This window comes from Solanum stenotomum, chromosome 2 (genome assembly GCF_019186545.1).
Source record: "Solanum stenotomum isolate F172 chromosome 2, ASM1918654v1, whole genome shotgun sequence".
Classification (NCBI taxonomy): Eukaryota; Viridiplantae; Streptophyta; class Magnoliopsida; order Solanales; family Solanaceae; genus Solanum; species Solanum stenotomum.
This window is the reverse complement of record NC_064283.1, coordinates 71,330,876-71,344,672: the sequence shown is the minus strand read 5'-3', so window position 1 is coordinate 71,344,672 and position 13,797 is coordinate 71,330,876. Positions and strand designations below refer to the sequence as shown.

Sequence of the window (13,797 nt, the reverse complement as noted above, 5' to 3'; positions counted from 1 at the left end):
CCCCCCCCCCCCCACACACACACACCAAATTTTCACTATTAAAATTGGCTACGAACTTTATATTTAATCTGTCGTAGCTATACACAAATATATTTAGTAGTTACTACTCGTAGAGTTTTTAATAATCTATTGCTAATTCATCTCTCTAAATTAAAAAAAACTATAAATTTTATTATTTAGAATTTATCGGTCGTTAATTTTTTTAATTAGTTCAAATATTATATATCTAGTTGTCTCAATTTTCTCATTAATTATTAGACCAAAGTAATAATAGAAAAAAAAATACAATTATTGGAAGCTAACACATGCAACATAGTTGTTTTAAGAGTATTGATCATCAATCATGCTATAACATCCATTGTATTAATTCATCATTCAATAATTAAGTGTTTAAAGAACAATTTTAAAAATAGAACATAAAATATGTAAAAGAATAAAATGGTGGGACACCAAAATGCACCGACCACATGCTTTTTGAATGACTTGAAGATTAAGCCTTCACCATACAACTCATAATCACACTACTATACAAAATATTAATAAATTTTAAGTGATAAATATTTATTGTTAATATAAAAAAAATATGCTATGTTATGTTGAGTTACATTAGTTGTATACAAAACAATTATATCGTCAATGCATATAACTTTCCAATTCTTTTAACTATAATACATATGGTTAATGCAAAAATCCTGTACTATAAAACGTGATTCAAGTTATTTAGATATCAAAAATTAAACTTCTTAATTTTGATTGTATATCCTTTTTTTTTTTGCAACTTCCATGCACTTATAAGTAACGTAAACAAACCACTCTTCATTTCTTATAAATAAAGACTTCCCTTTTCTTTTCATTTGATTTTAGTGATTTTATTTTTTCCACCAAAGGTCACCATACCTAACATACCATATTTCTTCATTACACACTCATATAGCCAATTCTTCTAAGCAAAAAAATCAATAACAACTCAAAATTTGTCTTGGAATTATGTCAAAACTCCCAATTATTTTTCTCATTTTTGTGGTTTATTCAACACAAATAACCAATGGATTATTGAATAATCCAAGAAAACTTGATGAAGCTAATATTGTGAACAAATGTGGTAGTTGTCCTTGTAACAATCCATGTAATACACCCTCTCCACCACCACCACCACCACCCGTTCCGTCACCACCACCACCAAAGAAACCACCATCAAGTGGATATTGTCCTCCTCCTCCTCTTCCTCCTTCCGAGGGCGGTGGTGGTGGTGATGGTGGTGGTGGTGGTGGTTATAGTCCAAATCCACCAAGTAATTCACAATACATATATATGAATGGTCCACCAGGAAATTTGTACCCCGTTGATCAATATTTTAATGGTGCCAAAAGGGACTTTACTAGTGGATTTTCACTTTTGATCAGTGGATTTTTCTTGGGAATTATTGCTTTGATATGAATATTGATCAAATTTTATGAAGCTAGCTGCAGATTTCATCAAAAACAAGAAATTTAGTGTCTAAGAGTATTTTTAATCTTCTTAGGTTAGTGCTAATTAGCTATATTATCTTATCTTATCGTAATAATATCCATCTGTATCGATCCTAGTTCCAATAACATTTTAATTTTCTTCCACTTTGTATTTTTTTTTTTTGTAAAATTTGTTGTCAGTATTTTGTTTCTTTTTATATTTGATCTAATCATATACTGTTTCTCTTCCTCTCATAATTTCTTTTGGCGTTAATTTTATTTTAGTTGGGGACTACATTAACTATCCTTAACGTCTCGAGTTCGAATCCTGGATATGGAGAAAATCTTATTGAGAGTGTCACTTCAAAATGTGCTTTGCAGTATGCGATTCAAATTTAGTTGGGACTCCAATACGAACTTTGAAGACCATGTGAGAAACCAAAAATCAAAAACTGAAAAAAAGAACTACATCAATATGGTTTCAATTAAAAAAATATATGCAAAAACTTACTCGTATTAAACAAAGAGTTCTTATTTAAATTGCAATATTAAAAAGATGTCACATAAATTAACACGAATACGTTACAGAATGTCAGCAGTAGAAAGTTGGTGGGGGGAATGAGATCAACCTTGGTTAATACTTTTTTGAACGTCTTTTTTTAGGGGAGATAACATAAAATGTCGTTCCAAGTAAGTTTAAAAATAGTTTTAAAAATAACTTTTTGGATAATTTTAGTCTTTTAGATTTTCACAAATTTTATTTTTTTTTGTCTTTGTCCAATATTACAATTGTAATCCATTAATCAGATCGGATAGAAATTGTAAAAAAATAAATAAATAAAATTATGAGAACTCATATTTGGAAGTGCATTTCTTGTGCAACTCTTTGACGTGCAATTTTTGATCTATTTTTTTTCCCATCCTAGTGTAAATTTTTCGTGTTGCAATTTTTAATAATTACGAGACTTTCTTGATATTTTTGATTAACAAAATTTGTTATTCCCATAAAATTTAAAGATAAAATTAAATATTTGACGGAGATTAAAAGCGAATACTTTTGACAAATTTTAAAGTGTTGGCTTTTGTCAATCTAGGAACGTGCGGTAGTTAGGCCTTTATTTTGGCTAGTTTTGCAACAACCTATTTTATTTATTTATTTGGTGTCTTGTATTCATATTAGAGTGTAATTATATTTACATGTGAATGGAAAGTCTCTCATTAAGAGTAAAGTGTTCCCTAACAAAGACGATTCTATACCTCGAGAAACTTGAACCTGAGATTTTGATTAGAAATGAAAGAGTGCTTATGAGTCAATCACAATTCTTGTTGATGCAACAACCGGGTTAGGTACTGTTTAGGTTAGGAGTGTGGAAAATGTCAAAGTTGTTTGAGTACTTCTTTTCATACTATTGGCTCACCACATGTGACAATAGAGGAAAGGAAAATTAGGAGAGACATGGAAAATCAAATCTTCACTAATAAGTTAAGGTGAAAATTTAAATAGTCAATTAACCGGATTACTAAGATTTTTCAATTGTAAATGTCATTTTGTCACTTATATTGATTTTTTTTTCCAACTCAAAAGTTTCATCAAGGGAAAAAAGAAACAAGATACTTACCCATATGTACATGCAGCAACAGAACATTTCAACAAAAATGGTTGTATCTTGTATGTATATGTAATGTAAGGATAATGTATTTTTCATTATACCAAAAAAAATAATCATTTTATTACAGTAACATATTCCGTTGAAATCTAATCAAACAAAATGTAAGGATTCAGAAATTTGAGTAATTTTATCTTATAAAGATAGAAACATAAATTTCATTTATATAATGATTTTAAATTGCACATAGACAAAGCAAACAAATAAGTTGCAGTATTCAAAAGCAAGCTAAGCAAGATCCAAAAAATTAGTTAGACCAAAGTTGTGCAAATTGAGTAGTAACTCTGAATTATCAACTTGAAATTAGTGCAAATTATGAGCATGGAGTACATCATAAGTTAGATAAAAGCCTCAATTTTCACAAGAATTATGAGAACCGCTATATAATACTCCCTCCGTTCACTTTTATCTGTCACATTTGGATTGACACGCTCATTAAGAAAATAATGATTGTCATGATTATTTTACCACACTATCGATCTTTTAATTGGTGTTTAAATGTCTTGAAAAATGATTTGAGGAATAAGTAATTAATGTTAACGATAAACATGAAAAAAATAATTATCTTTTCTTGATAGGCTAAATGATAAATAAAAATGAAAATTTATTTTGAAATAGCGGATAAATAAAAATGAATCGGGGAAGAGGGAGTAACTAGGAATATGACATAATTTAATGATTAAGTAGTTTAAACACTGGTTTGATTTTCACTTTAAGTAAATTAATGGTAACTTTTTAGTTAGCCATTTGAGAGAATAAACGAGTACCAAGAAGAAAATCTATTTCAAGAAACACACCAAAGATTAAATATTTTCCAAATATATATTCTTTTGAATAGTACTCCCACCGTCCATTTTTACTCGTCCAGTATCGATATGACATACTTTTTAAAAATAATTAGTAGAATGACAATTTTACTATATCACCCTTTGAATATAATAAATTCAATATTTTTAAAAATATATTGAGCAATGACTATAATTAATAATAAGGATAAATTAGAAACTAGGTGACAAATTATAATATCTTGATTTTTAAAATCATAAAAGTAAAAATAGACATTTATTTTTAATATAGTAATAGACAAGTATAAGTGCATGAATTAAAATTAAAGGGATACTAGTTAATGTAATACTAAGACTACGACTTTGTGGTCAATGAAATTATGTGAATATTTTAAGGACTTATAAAAATCGAATACCAATCGAGATAGAAAATATCAATAAGATAATTTTTATTATTTGCCTTTATCCGATACTTGTACCGTAATAGTCAATGAGGTATTTGCACATTTTACTTTGGCTCGGTCGTCATTATTTTTCTATAAATTTAAAAATATTGCTAAAATAGATAATTAGAGAGCCCAAAACGTTATATATATATATATATATATACTTTATTTTATTTTAATTATTCCTATTATTATTATTTTTTTGATAACTAACGATTTTATTAACTACCAAAGAATCATTTACAATCCAACATGACTCATACAATTTGCTAATTGCTATACTAATCAAATTTCAGACAGACATTATAATTTTTTCTAATAAAAATCCTATACAATTTTTTAAAAGAAATATATGGGCTTAGAGTCCTATGCAATTTTCTAAAAGAATATAATGAGTTCTTTCACATCTTAAAATTAAATGACAATTTTATCTGTTATAAATTTTTTTAATAATAATAAAAAAAATCAGTCAATATTTTAAAAATCTTCTTAGTGGGGATTAGGCTAAGACCTAATTTATTAGTGACCGTTCTTGAGATTTAGACTCTCTCTAATAAGGATATAGAGGATTACCCTTTTTGGGAAAAAAATGACATAAAATTGAGTATTTATTGCTCAATCAATTAAACTCAATCTCAGACTTTATAAAGTTTGGCAGTGTATTGGAAAAAAGAAATTATGCATGCGACATTTATTTTGAATACCTTTTTATATGAATATTTTCACATTACTTGTCCATTTTAATAAATTAAGAGAGATTTATTATTTTTTTAAAATATATTATTTTAATTATTTAATAATTACATAAAATTTAGTAGTCAAATCTAGATTTCAAAGTATAATTAATGAAAATAATTGAGTAAAATAAATTCTTACTAATAACATATTATATAAAACGCTCTTCTATTCAGAATTTATATTTCTGTAATACTTGAAAAAGTCTAATTATCTTAAAACTTGAGCTAGATTAGGGACCATTCTTGAGATTTAGACTCTCTTTTCAGTGTTTGTAGGATAAATTTTATTTATTTATTTTTAAAATGATCCAAAATTGAGTATTTATAGCACAATCTATCAAATTCAATTTCATACTTAACAAAGTTAGGTAGTGTGTTGAAAAAAATAATATGGAAATTGCATTAGTTTGGTGTAAACATCCGATGTGGATAAGTTTTTTCGAAATTTATACATGTGACATTTATTATAAATCCCTACTAATAACATATTTCATAAAACGCTCTTTCGTTCAATAAATTATACAAGTAACGCTAATTAGATTAGCACATAATATAATGTACATAACACAAAATCGTTATATTTCTATTATTTGAAAAGCCACATAATTTTGTAAAGTTTTCTAAAAAAATTCTTTATTAAATTAGCACAACTGCACAAGATGTACTGCATGAGACGATAATAAATTAAATCGTGCATGTTATCTTTTATCAAACAAAAATAAAAATTAAAAGAATTATGTGGCAGATAAAATTACAAAAGGTACAATAATATTTAAGGATGTACATTATTTGTCTTTTTATATACTTACATTCTTCACTTGCTTGATAAAGATGATTTATTTCAAGATTAATAAAGACGCAATTCTCTTCCTGCTTTTATATTTATATATATATGATAGAAAAATTAATTCTCATAATTTTGTTATCCTTGAATTAAAAAATATGTATTTATAAACCTCAATCTAATTATAAAATGAATATACTTTAATTAGCATGGATATCTAATTTTTATTGTAAAAATCAAATTTATAACTAAACAAAACATATAATTATACATAAATGAAATAACACTAATTATCTTTGATCCCCCACCAATTATAACATGTAAGATATGTAGCGATAATATTTTTTACTAGCTAGTTTTTCTCAGCTAATTATTATCTATATAAAGACTACATGTTCTTAACATTTTCTCACCATTTTATTTTCACAACTTATTGCTATTTTGAGCAAAAGAAAATATGGGTTTGAAAGGCAAGTTGATTGCTTCACTAGAGGTGAGGGGTGGAGGACACTCGATTTTTGATATTTATCACACTAATACTCATCATGTATCCAATATAAGCCCTAGTATTGTCAACCATTTTGAGATTCATGAAGGTGAAATTGTAAAAATTGGTTCAATTGTTAGCTGGAATTATAACGAAGGTAACATATATACATTTTCCCTCTCTCTTTCTCTGTATATATGATTTACTTGCATCAATTTTCTATATTTCAAATGTTTTGCAGAAAAAAAAGTTCATGAAAAATTACTTTTGTCATATCAAACCTAATATAATGGAAATTATAATTTTCCTTACTAATTTCCATGTTCTCCCCAATGCAATCTATTCTTATGTTTTCAAGAAAGGTAATTCAATATAATAAGATATTAATTTTAATTGTTTAAATCTTTTACGATGAATGAGACAGTTGAACTAGGAGTAACATCTCTTGTATTTTTATATTTTTTATTAATTTCAGATGGAAAGAAAAAGATTATGAAGCAAGTAATTGAATCCATCGATCCTCACGAAAAATCAATCAAATGGAAAGTGATTGAAGGCGATATGTTAGAGTTGTACAGTTTCTTTGCTATTGTAACATCTTGTGAACATGAGTGGACTACATGGACTTTTGAGTATGAAAAAAAAACCGAAGACACCCCAGAGCCCCTCAATTTCTTAGGTCTTAACCTTGACATTACCAAGCATATAGATGATCACCTTCTTAAGCAATAGAAGATCTATGTTGTGCTATATGTGTATGTACATACACATATACATTTTTATTGTGTGTTTCTGTTTATGTGATGAATAATTTACAATATTGTCTAATGTTAGCTAAGTGTGAAATAAATAATATTGTGTTTGAAGAATATATTCTATGTATGTCAATCTCCTGTTATCATTTTCAGTGACCAAAATATGTAAGATATTATGTATTTAAGCCTTTTTCCTTTATTTTTAAATGCTATATTATTTTTAGGGAACTTAATTTTTCAGATTATACTAATTACAAACTTGATAATATTTATTGTTATAATAAATTTATTAATAACCTTCAAACGGTTAGAGTTGGATCACCTAAAGGATAGCATAGGTTGGGTGTCAATCCCAATTTTAGGATGTGATAGTTTATTTGTTATTTGTTAGTTGTTAGTGTTATTAAATTATATTATTAGGGTATTTCAAGTAATTTACTCTTCTATGAAAGACAACTATTGGAAGTTAATTACTTTTTTTTATTGGTTTCCACGCGGTGTTTGGAGTCTGTATTGAAGCTTTGATTAAATTCGAATCATGCATGACAGAGCTCACTTGGAGATAGCGCTCCCAATAGAATTTTCTTCATATTCAGGGTTCAAACTTGAGACCTATGATTAAGAGTTAAATGAAGTATAGAAAGGAAGGAGTGTGTGTGTTGACACAATTTATAATTCTATGACACATAAATTGAAACAGAACCAAATGAGTTCATGTAAGACACAAGTCTTCCACCTAAGTTACCTAACATACAAAACAACATCACCTATAAAACATTGCACTTGCATTTGTTGCATACTTTTCTTCATCTCTAGCCTCTTTTTTTCAATCTAGACATAAATACCCTCAAGAGAGCCCCCACCCCCTACCCTACCCCTACCCCAACTACCTCACACTATTTCCTCACTAACTTTTTTTCTCCTCCCCATTCTTTCTTCTTCCTACAACAAAAAACAATGTTCACTAAACATCTCCCACTCTTACTTCTATTCTTGTCACTATTTCTCAACTTCATGGCATTAACCTTCGGACAAGTGTGTCCATATCCATGTTACCCTCCACCGACCGGCCCCGTAAACAACCCTCCGGTGGCTATAACCCCACCATATCCACCACAAGGTTCTAATTATAACAATTATCCACCACCAACAAGTGGTGGTGGCAGTGGTGGCAGTGGTGGTGGTGGTTATAATAATTTCCCAAATTACCCTCCACCAAATAATGGCTATGTAAATAGTTTAGTGCCACCACCTCCTGATCCAATATTACCTTGGTGGCCTTATCATTATAGAAATCGTCCTGATCAATTCTCTTCATCAAATTCAATTCAAGAATCAAGAAACATGATATTCATCATGATCACTATTATTGTTCCAATGTTTTCCTTATATTTCACTTTGCTTTTCCATTAAGTTAGTTTCTTGTTGTAAATTTTCTTCTTCTTTTTTGTTTTATAATTGTGGTGGTTAGACTATTTTACGTATATCGTAATTATTTTATTTTGTATCAACTATCTTTCATTAGTACATATGTATTAAATAATATCGTTAATAGAATTTTTTAGATGGATCAAAAGAAATTAATTGTCTTTCTTATGTCAAATTTTATGGTTAATTTTTTGTGGTTCAGGGACGGAATCAGCTTTAAAGATATAGTTGGTTGGAATTTAGTAATTTTTGTTGAAATTGTATATTTATATTTTAAAAAAATTACTTATAATTTATTTAGAATTAGGGGTAAATTTAGAATATTAGGTGCTAGTTTTTGAGGGTTTATTAATTATTGCATAAATTTTATATTTATATTGAGGAATTTATTAAATGTATAAAAAAATCTCAATGAACTATTAGTATGTAGTGATTAATATATTTTCATTCATCTTTATTAGCTTTCGTTTGATCATAAATTAAATGTTGATTAAGATTTTAAATTATAATTTTTAAGTTTTAAAGTTATATATGAACATACATTTCACTTGAAAAATATTTCAAATTCTATGAGTTGAAGTACTAAAAACTCAAAAATTGATTTGAGCCGATTTCTCTCTTGATTTTGCAGAAAAAAAGGGGGACAAAAATGGGTGATGGAAGTAGAGAAAAAAAGATATGGATGATGATAGTATCTTCAAGTGTCTTGGCTTTACATCTTGTAATTTGGATGTTTCTATATTTCTCTTTCTTTGATCCAAAATTTTCTTTAAAAACAAATATGATAATTGCATCATCACATAAAAATATGTTTTGAGTTGTTAGACACACAATTGAACACTTCTAGTGATAAGGTTCAAAGAGTCCTCTAACCATCGAATTGGACCTACTTCTATCTTTTGTCTTTTATTAGGGGTTATTTCTATCATATATTTTCTTAGGAAAACTATATTTTATGACACAATTTTTTTTATTCATTCGCGGAATGAAAAAAAAAAAACAACTAGTGTTGACTGTTCTTCTCTTTTATTTGGATGCTATATTGTCATTGTAGCAACAAAGTAGGAAATTAATGATGAAATAAATGGACATAATTTTGTAGTCCTTAGAAGAGAGTAATTTATGTCCAATATAACTTAAAAATGAGGTGTTCAAAAGTCTCAATCTCATAAAGGATTTTGCCCTTTTTTCCTATTTGGCCTTATTAAGCACTCTAAATATTTAAGTAACAATTAAAGCTAATATCAATTAAATTAAGGCATCAATTGGTTAAATGATCTTTTATGATAGAGACTCTTTAGCCCCTTAATTAGAATAAGCTAATACTACTAATTAAGAGTCAATATGACTCTATATGAGTATTAAAACAAATGACTATGGTTGAGAGAGACCAAAAACCTACACAATACTAGTCTAATTTTGACATAACATTTTATTTATTAAATTAAAAGAAAAGAGATTAGTGTTAGTTCTTCTTTCCTTTTCTTCAGTGTAAAAAGATAAGTTTTTTTTATTCATAGAGTGAGTATAAGATATTGGTGAATTGACAAAATTGCCATTTAACCAAATAAATTTGCTAATATTGTAATACTATATTAGTGATTAATTTGGAGTCGTTCTTCTTTGATTTATGTTTTATAATAATAATCAGTATAGAAATGCGAAGTGGATGGATACCCGATTTTGATGTTGATATTTCACTTGTACTTATTTTTGAATTTCTTTTTCTTCATGTGTTTCTATTTTGGGACAATATTTGATATATGAAATATAAAATCAATTTTGATAATGTTAGAATTTTTATATGACAGATATTCAAACACATATGACTGAACTTTAACATTTTTTATCGAAAGTTTATACACATATATAGTTAAAGTTGAGAAAATTGGTTGAATTTGGGTAAAAACTGAAAGTCAAGAGGTAAGGGGGTGGATTGAAATTTTGCTCAGTCGTCTGTCAGTAAGAGGTAATCGTTTTTTTCGCAGATTAGATTAACAAGCAAATTATAATGTTTAAGTATTGGAAATAAATAGAGACAATTTTTTTATACTCGTTCAGATCATAGATGTGGTGACTAGTCTAGTCTTTTTAGGTTATACGAGTTTCTTTTTAGAGCTTCTTGAAGATCTTGTGAGTATATAGTTATTGGTTCTTGACTCTATTTGATTTTAAATCAGATTGACAATTTGACACAACTTCTACTTATTTATCATATACATACTTTTTTTTCTTTTACAATTATAGACTTGAGAGAATATAGAGTTTTATGAAAGATTAAAGGATGATTTTATTCAAGTTCAATTTAAGTGCGTGATTTTCATTTGTTGGTATTGACACTATCATTTGACGTGTACCTATTTTTTAAAAACTATTTAACATGCACTATAAGGTTCGTCTTCTTCCTCTTCCTCCTGGTCTTCCTCTTCCTCCGCTTATTCCTCCTCTTCCTCTTCCTCTTCCTCTTCCTCTTCCTCCTTCGAGTTTGGTCACCATTTTTGTTTGTTGGTCTAATACAAATGTAAGTCCAAAAAGTTGGGCCTATTTAAAAGTTTATTTAAATGGGCCAGCTCTATGATCTCTTACTCAAGCCCAATTCATGAGAGTATGATATTTGAAAGGAATACACATTTATATTTAGTTTGCAAATTGCAACAATACCCGATTCAAATAATAACAATTTTGTAAAATTCGATTTTTGAATTTCTTCAACAAATTGAAGCCTAATTTTCTATCTTTTTTTTCAAGGACAAAACTTAAAACTCAGCACAAAATAGGGACAAGAATGCAAATGATCCCATTTGTATCTCCCCTCTCTTTATCCTAAGGCCCAAGGCCCAAGTCAACTATTACTGTGTATAACTTTTATTTTCTAGCCACAATTTCGCATGTCTACAAAGCAATTGGACCACTATGAAACATAACATCAACGCAAATAAATATTTAGGATAAGACGCGAATATTTTGCTCTTATTAAAGAAATTTAAGTTCATTGTAGTGTATTTTTATCGATCCAGCATAAAAATTTTAGAGTTGTCCCTTTCAAGAAATAGCAATTTAATAATATCGTATAACTCAATTAGTTGAAGAGTTCAAAGTTCATTATTAGAACACATTCTTCAATATAAAATTACTCTCTTTGTATAGTGAATAAGTTGGAGACTCAGAATATTTTTCTTTGTCTCAACTATACTAACCTCACAACAAACTACTCCCTTCATTCCATATTAATTGAATTTTTGAGATGTTTCACACCCTTCAAGAAAAGCAGATTAAGACATAAATTGAACATAGTTTTTTATTTTTACCCTTATTAATTATTGTCAAATTTATTGAAATCATCACATTAAAAATCCAAATGAAGGATAAAATTGGAAGAACACTCTAAAAGTAATCTTGAAAATTAAATAATTAAGTTAATTTAAAAAATAAAAAACGCCTCAAAAATTCAATTAATATAAATAAAGGGAGTACAATATTTTTTCATACGTCTCGAAGGGATAACGACTGCCTTCAAATTACCAAGACAAACACATGAAAGTAATTTATTTTTTTCGAACATCGTTGTCATGAAAAACAAAGTACATTTAAGGTGAAATAAAAAAGAAAATTGGAGAGGTGCAATAAAAAGAAAGTCATATATAAAATTTAGCTTTTAGAATGTGTTGTCCATTATGCTTTGGTTTTTAAAAGCACTCACTCTATTTTATTTCCCACGCGATGTTTAGTATAAAAAGCGCTCCTAATAAAAGTAACTGATCTATATTGAGGGGAACTCGAACTCAAGACATTTGGTAAATAATGAATGAGTACTTATCACTCTACTAGAATCCTTGTTGATCCCTCTACTTTATACTACTAGGCCCGGTGTTGAAAGTAATTGTTTCAATCTACTTATTTAATTTATAAAATTAAGAGATTTTTTTTAGAAAAAACCTTTGATACTAATATAAATAACTAAATAAAATAATAGTCATTAAATTAGAGTTTTAAAATATTATTAATAGTCAATTAGTAAAATATATTTTTAATTTAAAAAAATTAAAAAATATCGCATCAACAAGAATCAAGTAATATAAAAAGATGGATAAGGTAGGGGCATATCTGTATCAAAGTCTTGAATGGTCCCATAGCATGTTTGTGGTTCACCCTACAATGTAACATGACACTAATTTCCTCTCACTTTCACACATGCATGTCACTTACTACTACATTTATTAAATTTAATTTTGTCAAAAATTATTCAAAAACACTTCTAGTTTTTTTTTTTTTTTTAATTCCCACTATGTATTTGGAGCTCGCATTGGAGCCCTGACTTAATTCGAATAGTGTATTGCATGACCCATTAGGGAGTAACGCTTCCTATAAGATTTTCTTCAAATTCAAGGTTTGAACCTGAGACATCTAGTTAAGAATAAAACAATTTCACCACTGTACCACAACTATGTTGGTCTTTTAGCTTGTTTCGATTGAACATTTGAATATAACATAACTTATCCTTGTTAATCAATATTTAAAATATGTCACCTTGTTAGTTATACACATTTATTTCAATAAGTAGTGAACCCTCGAACCTATTTCAATTGATGTTAATATATATAAATATCGGAGAAAATATATATAAGTGATTAATTTATTCACGTAATGAGTGCGTGAAAATACGTGCAAAATTAACGGGATTGGTTCCTTGAAGGGATGTTGGAGAATAAAGCCATGCACACGAGGACACAACCATATGTTTATTTTTAATTGGAAATATATTATTATTCAATACATTTACTTCTAATGTGTTTTTACTTCCTCTTATTTTGTAATAGAAATTGACAATGTGCATTAAAATAAGTGATCATATTGAGCATATATATATTTTAAATCAAATTACAATAATTAATTTCTCAAACTCTTTAGTATATGATCTTTACTCGTGTTAGATAGCCTATTATGTGTTTTCCAAACAAGTTGTTTCGAAATTAATAATAATAAAATTGTAATATTGAGTCGATTATACTTTATTGATAGACATTTGATTTCTTAGACTGAAAATGAGATATAAGGGGTTAATAAAAGCACGTATTTGATCTAAAGTAATTAAATAAATTGAACTACGCTTAATTAATGAATCTCGAATTTTTATTTCACCTTCAATGGGGAAATAACATCACACGCAATTATGATAGAACTAATTTGAAAATTAAAAACTTAACCAAATATAAACTATATTAATCTTGTATATACACTCAAGATTGTATTTTCTTATTTC

The 13,797-nt window shown here is 27.8% G+C and overlaps 3 protein-coding genes across 4 annotated transcripts in view; all 3 read left to right on the top strand.

The window, feature by feature from the left end:
- The window catches only part of LOC125857233 (heavy metal-associated isoprenylated plant protein 20-like), a 287,045-nt gene that overhangs the window by 82,874 nt on the left and 190,374 nt on the right, over window positions 1-13,797 (top strand). The gene's annotated exons all lie outside the window — the stretch shown is intronic.
- LOC125857228 (proline-rich receptor-like protein kinase PERK7) lies at window positions 956-1,703 on the top strand. Its single transcript, XM_049536923.1, has one exon. The coding sequence runs from the start codon at window positions 988-990 to the stop codon at window positions 1,435-1,437; it is 450 nt and encodes a 149-aa protein (XP_049392880.1). The 5' UTR covers window positions 956-987; the 3' UTR covers window positions 1,438-1,703.
- Window positions 6,263-7,161, top strand: LOC125857240 (kirola-like). The gene is made up of 2 exons (XM_049536938.1): window positions 6,263-6,511; window positions 6,830-7,161. The coding sequence occupies exons 1-2, from the start codon at window positions 6,325-6,327 to the stop codon at window positions 7,084-7,086; spliced, it is 444 nt and encodes a 147-aa protein (XP_049392895.1). The 5' UTR covers window positions 6,263-6,324; the 3' UTR covers window positions 7,087-7,161.